Genomic DNA, 14,333 nt, shown 5'->3' with positions numbered 1-14,333 from the left:
ACATTCTTACACACCCTGACTTGCCAGGCCTTCAGCTTGCGGCCAACAAAAGCAACAGATGACTGCCAATGTTCCTGTAGCCCTATAGACCTGTGTTTCAGATTTAAAGGCAAGTTCATGTTTGAAAATATTTCATCAGTTAAGCCTAAACACCTTCTGAATTGAAACTAAATGTTAAGTTTTTAATAACTGTTGCAAAAATAAGATTGTCCCTCACTGACTATTCATTATGCATTTAAGAGCTTTCCCCACCACTGGGTTCAGCAGAAGATTGGCATGGGGAAAAATATCAACAGCAAAAGAACAAATAAAATGCTTAAACAGTAAGCAAAATGTGCATGTGCTACAAGAAACATTACAATGATTACGTTTGAACAGTATTGAAACAAAGCTGAACCTTGGCCATAGGTGGGAATGCGCACACAAAGTTGGGCTTAAAAATTTTGGTCATACTTAAATAAGCTATATTAATATATTTCTTATTAATTTATTTCTTATCTATGTTTCTTATTAGTAATAGAGCATTCGTCAGGGCCTGTTATCTGACAAATATTCTCTACCTGTCTTGCCCTCTTTGAAACCCTGTCTCCTCAGTATATTGTTCTCTGTCTTTTTTTTTCTTTAATTATTCACAAGTTCAAGTTCTTTGATATTACAGGTGACCATGCTTTATTTACTTTAACTGAGCAATTACATACATCATAAATAATTAAAAATAAATACCCTGTAAATAAACAATAGGTATGGTGGCTAATGGCTCTTCTTGCATTTGTAATATTATCTCTTACTTGCTTTATTCTACAACATTTCCAGTATGGCTTCAAATAAAGTCATAAAGTATGATAACATACAGTAAACAAACTAAAAATGCGCCTTAATAACCGTGTGCTAAGGAGGTGCTCTCCCGTGCTGCTTGTTGGGGAAGATAGAGGCTGTGGCACGGCAGGAGGCCTATAATGATTTAGCTTGCCTAGTACACAGCTCTCGATATGGCATTAAATATTCTCACAACACTTACAGGCTAAAACGATTAAGAAACTTTATATAAGTTCATAATTACGCCAGTAACACCACACATTGGCGTGCATATGCACAAACCTGTCTGAGACACCCGTCTTCAACTCGGTTACCTTCTTCTCTCTCCTCTTCCTCTAAATTGACGGTAGGCAATTATCCAACTTCCGGTGAGTGCAGCATCATTAGATGCGCCACCTACCATAGGGGAGCGTGTACAGAAGGGAACACCTCTCTGTCTGTTTAGCCGTGCGTAAGGCGTAATTGATCAATCGCAAGTGGTTGGCGCGACGCAATGGGTAGCCTAGATTAGATAGATAAACTAGATTTTTTTCTAGCGTGAGAAACTGGAGGTATGGCGTGTGAAGACAATCAAATCCGTGTGTCTCACGCTCATTGCGTGAGAGTTGGCAGCCCAGTGTTAAGAGCCTTTGCAAGGGATTGAGAAGCATTAATGTGATTCATAATACATTTGTATTGTTTAAAGGTCCCATGGCATCGTTTTTTCATTAATTGTGCGGTGGTCTCTAGTATGAATGAATGCCCTGTGAGCCGGTTTTGGTGAAAAAAAATGCTGTGGTTCTCCTGTTTCAGGCTGTTCTAGTTTGGTGGAGGAGCGGGTGGTGGGAGAGCGACAGGATTTCAGCTCTTAGCATTAATATTCATGACATGTAAACGTGTTACCTCTGATTGGCTAACAGCACTGTGACGCTACCTCCAGTGGGTCAGAACAAGCGGATGTGGGTGTCTTACTATGGCGAGAGAGAAGGAACAAACCGCGAAGGGAAAAATACCGCGCGCTGATGTCATTAAGGTGCGACGCGAGGAAATAAAATAAATTCAACAAATGTTTGGGTTTTTACTGAACAAACAAACAAATAAAATGAACGAGTGACTTAAAAAAAAGAATGTGGGTGTCTTTGTAAAAACTGTTTTGATTGGCTATTATAACAGAGCATGCTGCATGCTTTTTGGTTTTGTAGCGCAGAGTACCTGGCTAACTGCAGGAAGCGGTTAGCTGCACAGCTAATGTAGCCATTGCAAGGCTAACGTGGCACCGATTTTAAAACACGGCAAAACGACTTAACAGTTATACACTTACTTGTTCGGTGTTTGTGGCTGATGTGGCAGGGATGCTTGGTACGGACCCAGGCTTCAGTGACAGTTGATGTGCAAAACCTGCCCTGTACTGTCCCAAGTTGTGGAAACATTCATCAGGAAAATGCTTCCGACAAACATACACTGTCTTAGGTAGACTCGACGGTGTATTATTGGAGTAAATAAAATTAAGCCACTGCGTCTTCAGGGGCTCTCCCGTCGGCAGTAAAAACAGACTCCTTTCTGTGTTGTCACATCCATGTACAGCGCAACTTCCATGTTTGGTGGCAACTTTTGAGCTGGGCGGGCAATCCATACAGTGGGTGGGGATCATCTCCCTTGCTGACGTAGTAAAGGGAAGAGCCTATCAACGCGCCATTTTGACGCGCCATTCTCAAATGTTGGGCATAGTTTGGTTGACACATTTTGAAATTTCTAGCCACTGGGGTGACTTAAGAAGGTCAGAGGAACTCATTTTAACGTTAAAAAACCTCAGAAAGTGAAAATTTCATGCCATGGGACCTTTAAAAGTAGTTGAACAATGATTCGATGAACAGCTAAAACTCAAACTGTGCTTGACAGTATATTTAGAATATGGACTAAAAATGTGTATCTAAGATATTTGGTATACTCTATAAGGTGCCATAATGTTTCATGAAAAGTGATCGAAATTTTGTCATAAAAGTCATAAAATAGCAGCTTTTTCCATAACTTTGAGCTCCTGGTGCCACCATTAAACTTTTGAATTTTGTCAAAATATTTCACCCAGTGTGTTTTCTTACCAAAAGGAACATAAAAACAAAAATGCATCATGATCGGAGGAACTTTTCATTTTTAGGGACTTATCGACATTCTTATCGACTTCCTTTTAATGGCTAGCACTGGCATTGCTTCCGTTTCCTGCTGTTTTTACTCCCCCACCACACACACACACACACACATGCAGTTAAGTCTCACTGACCTCTCCTTGAAGTCCAGGAAGATCTTTCCAAGGCCACTGCCTCCGGTCAGCATGTTCTGGTCGATCGCCCTCAGCAAGGCAAAGTGGACTCTGATGATATCCTACAGAACATCACACTTTCAGAATGATTCGTTTGAAACTGGATGCATTAATATACAAACTGACCAACAGTTGATGAGCCATTGTGTTATCATCTCGATCTCCTGGAAAAAATAGGTGTGGGTTATATTTATAAACGCATAACTGTGATCATGTTTCAGGGTGTGTTCACACAGTCTGTCTGACTCAAACCCTGGTGCGTTTTCCAGCCAAAAGCAAGCGGGTCCAACAGCATCTGAGGATCTGCTTCTAAGCGAATCTGGAGAAGGTTAGAAAGCGAATTGACTCTGAATCGACTCACCTCGACTGCAGGAAGTGAATCGAACATGGTGCATATATACAGGTCCTTCTCAAAAAATTAGCATATTGTGATAAAGTTCATTATTTTCTGTAATGTACTCAGAAACATTAGACTTTTAATATATTTTAGATTCATTACACACAACTGAAGTAGTTCAAGCCTTTTATTGTTTTAATATTGATGATTTTGGCAAAAAAGTAAAGGAAAACCAAAAATCCCTATCTCAAAAAATTAGCATATTTCATCTGACCAATAAAAAAAGTGTTTTTAATACAAAAAAAGTCAACCTTCAAATAATTATGTTCAGTTATGCACTCAATACTTGGTCGGGAATCCTTTGGCAGAAATGACTGCTTCAATGCGACGTGGCATGGAGGCGATCAGCCTGTGGCACTGCTGAGGTGTTATGGAGGCCCAGGATGCTTCGATAGCGGCCTTAAGCTCATCCACAGTGTTGGGTCTGGTGTCTTTCAACTTCCTCTTCACAATACCCCACAGATTCTCTATGGGGTTGAGGTCAGGAGAGTTGGCAGGCCAATTGAGCACAGTAATACCATGGTCAGTAAACCATTTACCAGTGGTTTTGGCACTGTGAGCAGGTGCCAGGTCGTGCTGAAAAATGAAATCTTTATCTCCATAAAGCTTTTCAGCAGATGGAAGCATGAAGTGCTCCAAAATCTCCTGATAGCTAGCTGCATTGACCCTGCCTTTGATAAAACACAGTGGACCAACACCAGCAGCTGACATGGCACCCCAAATCATCACAGACTGTGGAAACTTCACACTGGGCTTCAAACACCTTGGATTCTGTGCCTCTCCACTCTTCCTCCAGACTCCAGAACCGTGATTTCCAAATTAAATGCAAAATGTACTTTCATCTGAAAAGAGGACTTTGGACCACTGAGCAACAGTCCATTTCTTTCTCTCCTTAGCCCAGATAAGACACTTCTGACATTGTCTCTGGCTCAGAAGTAGCTTGATATTAGGAATGCGAAAGTTGTATCCCCTTTCTTGAAGATGTCTGTTCGTGATGGGTCTTGATACACTGACACCAGCCTCAGTCCACTCCTTGTGAAGCTCTCCCAAGTTCTTGAATCAACTTTTCTTGACAATCCTCTCAAGACTGCAGCTATCCCTGTTGCTTGTGCACCTTTTCCAGCCACCCTTTTCAGCAATGACCTTTTGTGGCTTACCCTCCTTGTGGAGGGCATCAGTGATCATCTTCTGGACAACAGTCAAGTCAGCAGTCTTCCCCATGATTGTGGTTGTGTGTACTGAACTAGCTCGAGAGATACACTGTGTTCATACTGTTTTACTCAAACTCGAAATGAAATATTCTAATATTTTGAGATGTTTTTTTATGTTTTTGTACTGTATGCCATACTGATTAAAATTAAAATAGAAAAATGCTTGAAACATTTTAGTTTATGTGTAATGAGTCTATAATATATAACATTTTCACTTTCTTAAATAACTGATGGAAAATATTGAACTTTTTCACAATATGCTAATTTTTTGAGAAGGACCTGTATATATTTTTTTAATCGCAGCGTTTTCTTTATCGAGTCACTAAATTGCGCTGGAGAAATGTGATGCGGTGTAAATAAATTAATACATGCTAGATGAACACCAAAACCAGTTATTGACAATTATTTTGTAATTTATTGAGTGCCAGCGCCATGTTCTCCATACTCCAGTGACTTGACATTTCTACACATTTCAAAGGGGAACTGAAGGCAAATTTATCATCATCAAAATTCTATTTCTCATTTTATTAAATATCGGAATGCATCTTTGAGAGCTGTTTTGTCGCTGCTATAGCAAGTTATGAGTGTTTGAAATATGCTCTGTAATATATCAGTCCATATGTCGAAGCAATGGGCGTAAGCGAGATTCGTCGAGACCTGTGCGAGACATTGTAGGACGGAAGTAAAACGTACAGCGGAAATCAAAGTGACCGACATCTGCTTATGTTGTCCAAAGACGTGCGCGCCCTCTTTCGGATGCCGACGTGATCAAGCTGGAAGTTTTGTTCGCTTTGATAGCAATCAGGAAAGTTTGAAAAAAAGTAGGCAGTAATCGTCATTTAAACTCGTTTTTGTGCAATACTTCGTTTGGAAAACAGTTTTCAAAATGGCGGCACCGACACCTCTTGTGAAGATCGCGCGGATAAGCGACGCCTGCCGTGGACCAAACGAACTAAATTCAACACGGCTAAAAACCGAATAGGCCGATAAGTATAATATTTAAATGCAATTAGTTGCCGATACGAGTCACGATATAAGGTTACTAAAACGGAAAACGTAATTGAATAACACGTTAATTAAGAAATAAAGCGAGTTTAAAAATGACTTCAGTTCTCCTTTAAAAAGTTGAGGGGAAGCCATGGCCTCATGGTTAAGGAAACAGCTTTGGGGCCAAAAGATTGCTGGCTCGATTCTTTGGACCAGTAGCACTGGCTGAAGTGCCCTTCAGCAAGGTGCCAAACCCCCAACCGCTCCAGAAAGAGTGGTGGCGTACCTTGTGTCTGATTAGCTAAAGAAAAACTGATGATGCGATTATCAGTTCGAGCAAGAACGTGGCCATAAAAAATTTTTTAAAAGGTTGAGCTACCTTTTTCCATCGCCTTTTTCCATTTTCTGACCATAGAATATATTTTGGTTTGTTCAAGTCAATAATTACAGCGACCTCCATGATTATTGTCTTTCCTTATAAAGATCAGTAAAACAACTTAGGAAAAAAAAAGTCCACCTTTTGGTGAAGTCACATCATCTCAAACTGAAAAAATGAGAAAAATCCAACATTTAATTGAAATATATTTCTTCAGAGAAAAACAAATCCCTCAATAAGAAAATTACTTTCAACAAAAACCACACGACGCTATTATTGGCACCCCAGGAAATTATAGTGAACACAACGTAACTCAAGAAACGTGATGTTTCCGCGTTTAAAGTGCCATTCCACCATTGGATGTATTCTTTGGCATAAAATACAATATATTTTGACAACAAATGGTATCACTAGATAGAGAAATCTTTTAGCTTCAAAATGATATATCAAACATAATTTTTTGACGACAAGTATATTAATTTTGCGACCAAAGTCACCTACCCTTTTAATTTCCGCGCGTGATGTCATCGGCAGGTTCCCCTTCTTGTGTACCACGTGACGTGTGACGTGGCACATATCAGCAATGGCGGATAGAACGAGATAAAAATAATACCAATAAATCTAGCTAATACCAATAAATCTAGCTAACTGAAAGATTAACTCAAAATTTTTCGCAATTTTTTTGGCCCCCATATACGAGGAGAAATGACTCTCTCACTTTGGGGGTTTCCTGGTCTAAAAATAGACCGACACGTGGTACACAAGAAGGGGAACCTGCCAATGACATCACGTTTCACTACCGCGCGGAAATTAAAAGGGTAGGTGACTTTGGTCGCAAAATTAATATACTTGTCGTTGCCAAAAAATTATGTTTGATATATCATTTTGAAGCTAAAAGATTTCTCTGTCTAGTCATGTTGTCATAAAATATATTGTATTTTATGCCAAAGAATACATCCAATGGTGGAATGGCACTTTAAGTTGGACATTTTGGAGTGTGTAGGACTTTAAGCTGTAATCCATGACTTCCTGATTAACTGGGGAACGAATATGAGGCGGCACAGAGGCCAGATTCCCTCAACATCAACATGGGAAAGATGAGGAAAAACACACCAAATGAAGGAGAAGTGTGTTGACATTTACGGTATAAGTCAGGGAATGGTTATTAAAAAAAAAAAAAAAAAAACACGCTAAAAACAGATCGTTAGAGACTAAACCAAACCAAATAATAAATAAATTTAAATTATTGTCGTAAATCACATACACTACAGGCTTAAAATGGTGATAATTTTGAGAATTTCTTCTATATGTGGTTCTGATAACTACGATCAGTTGGTTCAACTGGTCAGGTTACTTCCTGTTTCTAATTGTGCGATGGTGAGTAAAAAGGTGTCGTGTTCAGTGACGAACAGCTTTTCATTTACAGGTATTCCTGCATGAGGACATGCCATGCATCGAAAACTGCTCGACTGTTGAGATGGTGAGAGAATTCCATCTCCATCTTCTCGTCATTAAGCAGTAAAAGCCTTAGAAGGCCATATAATAATAATAATAATAATAATTATAATAATAATAAGTTGAATTTATATAGCGCCTTTCAAGAAACCCAATGACGCTTTACAATTATAAACAAAGAAAAATAAAAAAAAAAGGAAAAAAATAATAAAAATAAAAAATGAATAAATAATAAAAAATAAAAAGTCCACCAAGTAGGGGTCAGGATGTAATTCCCGTGGTCAGGATGTAATTCCCGTGGTGTCGCAGCCACAGTCCCACCAAAAGGCGCACGAAAACAAGTCCGACATCTCCAGCACCGCCGCCGCGACGCCGTCAGCCACATTGCTCAAACACCATGCCATGGATCCACAAAGCGAGCAGAGAAGCTCCACCACGCAGAGCACTGGTGTGTCCCAAACCGCCTGCACAGCCGCCGCGACGCCACCGAGCAACATCGCTCGGAACATCACGCCAAGCATTAAAGCGCAGAGCGCTGGACAACCACGATGTAAAATGAGCAATGAGCTCACTGCAGTCCACAGCTGGGAGCGCAGGCATCACCCACAGCGAACCAAGGCCTGGAGGGAAACCAACGCCCAAAACTGGGTCCGGAGCTACACCATAACCAGCGGACAAAACACTCAAACAAACATCAAACTACACAAACACACAGAAAAAAAATGAAAATTGAAAAAGAAAATAAAATTAAAAAAGCTCTGGTGAGAAGCAGCAGCCAGAATGCGCACGACGTACTCTCAACCGGAAACGGAAACGAAAAAAAAAATGGTAAATGTGAGACAGATAGACAGCTTTATTAAACACAAGATCCACTCAGCTGATGCTAGTTTCCATTGGAGATGTGTATAAACCTATGCTAATAATCTATATCTACATTATTAAATTCATAAAATAAATAATATACAATATATGTGGGGGGGGTCCTAGGGCGGGTCTCCCAAAAAGGGACCCGACTTAAAAACTAACGGAAGAAACTTAAACCTCAGTGTTCTGCTGACGCTTGTATTGGGTCTGCATTTAAGCCAACTTCTTTCGTGTACATTGATTTTTTTGGCTACTTTTGAGATCCAGACTTCCACGACAAGACCGATGGAAAATGGAGAAGAAAAAAAAAAATAAAAAATTGTGCAACTCATCCATGGATCAGAAGGAATTCTTTAAAATGACAGCAAACCTGTGATTTTTAGCCCCACCCGCAAAACGAGCCCAGAATCAGTCCTGAGTGTGAAAACCACGTTCAAAGATTTAATTTCATTCAGGAGGAGCATCACAGATATTTAACAGCTGGAATCTGGTGCATGTCCGTTTCACTATGGCGTGTAGTTATCCAAACAACTTGATCAAAGCATGACGGTCACTGTGTGATGAAATCACCCTGAGAAAGCAAGGTTTTAAACATTCTCGGGAAGACTGAATGTTTTCACCACCACTGGCAGGGTCTTTGAAGGAAGACAGATACAGTTGTGCTCATAAGTTTACATACCCTGGCAGAATTTTTGCTTTCTTGGCCTTTTTTCAGAGAATATGAATGATAACACAAAAACTTTTTTCCCCACTCATGGTTAGTGGTTGGGTGAAGCCATTTATTGATAAACAACTGTTTTCTATTTTTAAATCATAACGACGACAAAAAACATCCAAATGACCCTGATCAAAAGTTTACATACCCCAGTTCTTAATACCGTGTATTGCCCCCTCGAACATCAATGACAGCCTGAAGTCTTTTGTGGTAGTTGTGGATGAGGCTCTTTATTTTCTCAGATGGTAAAGCTGCCCATTCTTCTTGGCAAAAAGCCTCCAGTTCCTGTAAATTCCTGGGCTGTCTTGCATGAACTGCACGCTTGAGATCTCCCCAGAGTGGCTCAATGATATTGAGGTCAGGAGACTGAGATGGCCACTCCAGAACCTTCACTTTGTTCTGCTGTAGCCAATGACAGGTCGACTTGGCCTTGTGTTTTGGATCGTTGTCATGTTGGAACGTCCAAGTACGTCCCATGCGCAGCTTCCGGGCCGATGAGTGCAAATTTGCCTCCAGTATTTGCTGATAACGTGCTGCATTCATCTTTCCTTCAACTTTGACCAAGTTTCCTGTGCCTTTGTAGCTCACACATCCCCAAAACATCAGCGATCCATCTCCGTGCTTGACAGTAGGAATGGTGTTCCTTTCATCATAAGCCTTGTTGACACCTCTCCAAATGTAACATTTATGGTTGTGGCCAAAAAGTTCAATTTTGGTCTCATCACTCCAAATTACCTTGTTCCAGAAGTTTTGAGGCTTGTCTCTGTGCTGTTTGGCGTAAATTTTTGTTGGTCTACCTGACTGTGGTTTGGTTTTAACGGAGCCCCTGATTTTCCATTTGTTAATCACAGTTTGAACACTGCTGACTGGCATTATCAATTCCTTGGATATCTTTCTGTATCCCTTTCCTGTTTTATACAGTTCAACTACCTTTTCCCGTAGATCCGTTGACAATTCTTTTGCTTTCCCCATGACTCAGAATCCAGAACCGTCAGTGGCTGGATGAAAGATGCAAGAGTCTGTCTGGCTCCCAGAAACTCACTCAGCTTTTATGCGCACACACTGATTACAAGCAAACAGATCACAGGTGAGGATGCTACCTTTAGTAGCCATTCAAACCCATTTGTGTCAACTTCTGTGCATGTTATCAGGCCAAAATCACCAGGGTATGTGAACTTTTGATCAGGGTCATTTGGGTAGTTTCTGTTGTCATTATGATTTAAAAAGAGAAAACACAGTCGTTTGACAATAAATGGTTTCACCCAACCACTAAGCATGAGTGGAAAAGATGTTTGTGTTATCATTCATATTCTCTGAAAAATGGCCAAACAATCATAGATTCTGCCAGGGTATGTAAACTTACGAGCACAACTGTAGCCTTGGCAAGTTTCAAATGCAAAAAACAAACACTTTCTTCTAGTTTGTTATACAGAATAATTTTTTTTTTGTGCAAAAGCTGCCACATTTACATCCCAGACTGCCACACCTACAACAATATAGAAGTACCGAAAGAAAGTTGACGCACCTCTAGATTCACAAATATGGCCTTCATCTCCTGTGGAGTTAGGACTTGCTTCAGGGGGATCATGTAACTCTGTGAGAACAGACAGACAAGAGGAAATCTTAGTCTTTATCTACAGTATCCAATCCAATCCAATCCAATTTTATTTATAAAGCACAGTTTAAATAAACACACAGGTTTCCAAAGGGCTGTACAATAAATAAACACAATAAAACTATACGATAAAATAACACCATAGAACATAAAATAAAGATAAATAATTAAAGAGGCTGTCCACTCCAAATAAAATATCTGTGTACATAAAATCAACAACCTACATGGTGTTAAAAGCCAAAGAAAAGAGGTGCATTTTAAGAAGAGTTTTAAAATTAGACAGTGAGGAGGCCTGTCTAATGTGCAGCGGCAATGCATTCCATAATTTTGGATCTGCAACCGAAAAAGCCCGGTCCCCTCTGAGCTTCGGCCTAGTCTTGAGAACTCTCAGGAGCAGCTGGTCAGCTGACCTGAGAGCTCGGCTGGGTGTATAGCACGGGCGATTGCTCTAAGACAACGAGGGAGGCTCAGCCTCCTCTAAAAATGATGAACATCGTGTAGGATGAATTGCGCTAGGCTTACAGTGGTGCTTGAAAGTTTGTGAACCCTTTAGAATTTTCTATATTTCTGCATAAATATGACCTAAAACATCATCAGATTTTCACACAAGTCCTAAAAGTAGATCAAGAGAACCCAGTTAAACAAATGAGACAAAAATATTATACTTGGTCATTTATTTATTGAGGAAAATGATCCAATATTACATATCTGTGAGTGGCAAAAGTATGTGAACCTTTGCTTTCAGTATCTGGTGTGACCCCCTTGTGCAGCAATAACTGCAAATAAACGTTTCTGGTAACTGTTGATCAGTCCTGCACACCGGCTTGGAGGAATTTTAGCCCGTTCCTCCGTACAGAACAGCTTCAACTCTGGGATGTTGGTGGGTTTCCTCACATGAACTGCTCACTTCAGGTCCTTCCACAACATTTCAATTGGATTAAGGTCAGGACTTTGAATTGGCCATTCCAAAACATTAACTTTATTCTTCTTTAACCATTCTTTGGTAGAACGACTTGTGTGCTTAGGATCGTTGTCTTGCTGTATGACCCACCTTCTCTTGAGATTCAGTTCATGGACAGATGTCCTGATATTTTCCTTTAGAATTCGCTGGTATAATTCAGAATTCATTGTTCCATCAATGATGGCAAGCCATCCTGGCCCAGATGCAGCAAAACAGGCCCAAACCATGATGCTACCACCACCATGTTTCACAGATGGGATAAGGTTCTTATGCTGGAATGCAGTGTTTTCCTTTCCCCAAACATAACGCTTCTCATTTAAACCAAAAAGTTCTATTTTGGTCTCATCCGTCCACAAAACATTTTTCCAATAGCCTTCTGGCTTGTCCACGTGATCTTTAGCAAACTGCAGATGAGCAGCAATGTTCTTTTTAGAGAGCAGTGGCTTTCTCCTTCCAACCCTGCCATGCACACCATTGTTGTTCAGTGTTCTCCTGATGGTGGACTCATGAACATTAACATTAGCCAATGTGAGAGAGGCCTTCAGTTGCTTAGAAGTTACCCTGGGGTCCTTTGTGACCTCGCCGACTATTACATGCCTTGCTCTCGGAGTGATCTTTGTTGGTCAACCACTCCTGGGAGGGTAACAATGGTCTTGAATTTCCTCCATTTGTACACAATCTGTCTGACTGTGGATTGGTGGAGTCCAAACTCTTTAGAGATGGTTTTGTAACCTTTTCCAGCCTGATGAGCATCAACAACACTTTCTGAGGTCCTCAGAAATCTCCTTTGTTCGTGCCATGATACACTTCCACAAACATGTGTTGTGAAGATCAGACTTTGATAGATCCCTGTTCTTTAAATAAAACAGGGTGCCCACTCACACCTGATTGTCATCCCATTGATTGAAAACACCTGACTCTGATTTCACCTTCAAATTAACTGCTAATCCTAGAGGTTCACATACTTTTGCCACTCACAGATATGTAATATTGGATCATTTTCATCAATAAATAAATGACCAAGTATAATGTTTTTGTCTCATTTGTTTAACTGGGTTCTCTTTATCTACTTTTAGGACTTGTGTGAAAATCTGATGATGTTTTAGGTCATATTTATGCAGAAATATAGAAAATTCTAAAGGGTTCACAAACTTTCAAGCACCGCTGTATGTTATAGCCGACCTTATAACATTGCTATTTCAGATCCAGAATCATAGAAATATATGTGCTCAACCCATTACAGTGCAAAATCATTCCGTTATAACTTTCCCCAGTTCGCCTAATGTGTGCGTGAGTTTTTCCCCCTCGTGACAGCACGATGCAGCCCAGCCTCAGTGGACTTCAATGGCATTTGGGATCTATGCGCTTTTCAATATCAAATGCAAGACGGTTATTGGACAAATACTGCGAAAACGCCCGCCCACCGGACTCCCAGCCTCACAGTGGGAGGGACATGGCAAAGCTTTCCGCGAGGAGACTGGTGAAAGCTGCCAGATATTTTCTTTGATTGACAGCTCGTTTCAAATATAGACAGGCAGCGGTGAATTTCAGTTCAGTCCCATGCGGATTCGCAAGTGTATTGTAAGAGATCGGCTTACATTTCGATTTCATTCATTACATACGGTTTCTACCAGCTTTTTTAGTTTGTATACATTTTCATTGTAAATAAAGTGTAAATATAGTGTTGTCAAGTTTGCTATCTTAGTTCCAGAAATTTCGTTTGAGTGACTGAACTTGAGGGGGCTAGTCAGCTAGCAAGAAAGCTGCGCACGGATGCCAAGCATTGCTGATTTAATTTCGGCGAAGCCATTTGCCAGTCTTCCTTTCGAGGAAAAAATTAAAATTAAAGAGCAGGGTAGACCAACGCCTCAAATTGACTTGGTGAAAAAGGTAGGGAATAATACTCGTTCCTTTCAGCTCTCCTGGTACGAGAAAGTGAATTGGCTAACAGCAAGTGACCCACATCAACAACAGTAAATAGGCTACTTTAGTAATATGTCATGGATGGACCAAAAATATAGAATCTATTTAAAATGTTTATGCTGAGTATATTATATTGGAATATATATTTCTCTGGATATGAATTAAACACAGCTACAATTTGGAAAACATTTTTAAACAAAAACAGCCGAGAACATTTCACACTACAAGACCTGGATTAAAAGTGAAGGGTTATCAAAATTGTCAATAAAACATTTCTCAGTCAAAATAAGTAAAATATAGGGAAAGTGTCATTGAATGAAATGTGTGGCGCCCAGCTTTATGTTTGGCTCCCCAAGGTCAGTGCTTGTGCCTATTCCAGAACACTCTGCTGTTACTGCTGAGGTTCCTGACAAAGAGCTGCTTTCAATAATGATCAATTTTTAAACAACATGCCACAATTTTAAAATATAAAATGTTAAAATATACCCCCCAACACTACCATCATGTATATTGGACAGTAGGCTAATGGGCCATAAGAACCTATTATTTCACAGTTTGTGACCCTGCCAACAATCAGCCAGATCAGAGGCAAGAGTATGGGCAAAATTGATGTGTTTTTTCTTTTTTCTTTTAAAATCTGGAAATATCGTAACCGACCAGCCTCCCCTGTTTGAAAGACTACCAGCCGCCACTGGTGTATAGGGGTATAGCAGCTCA

General features: G+C 40.2%; 1 protein-coding gene across 3 annotated transcripts in view; it reads right to left on the bottom strand.

Annotated features, from left to right (window-relative positions):
- The window catches only part of vav2 (vav 2 guanine nucleotide exchange factor), a 463,113-nt gene that overhangs the window by 67,432 nt on the left and 381,348 nt on the right, over nt 1–14,333 (bottom strand). For all 3 annotated transcript variants that reach the window (XM_060935481.1, XM_060935479.1, XM_060935480.1), the window contains exons 7-8: nt 10,643–10,711; nt 3,074–3,174 (exon numbers count right to left, since the gene is read on the bottom strand). In XM_060935481.1, the coding sequence (XP_060791464.1) occupies nt 3,074–3,174; nt 10,643–10,711 (170 nt within the window). The remainder of the gene's footprint in view (nt 1–3,073; nt 3,175–10,642; nt 10,712–14,333) is intronic.

The sequence above is a fragment of the Neoarius graeffei genome, chromosome 12, assembly GCF_027579695.1.
Source record: "Neoarius graeffei isolate fNeoGra1 chromosome 12, fNeoGra1.pri, whole genome shotgun sequence".
In the NCBI taxonomy this organism is placed as follows: Eukaryota; Metazoa; Chordata; class Actinopteri; order Siluriformes; family Ariidae; genus Neoarius; species Neoarius graeffei.
The sequence above is the reverse complement of the archived record's forward strand: the minus strand, read 5'-3'. Positions and strand labels throughout refer to the sequence as shown.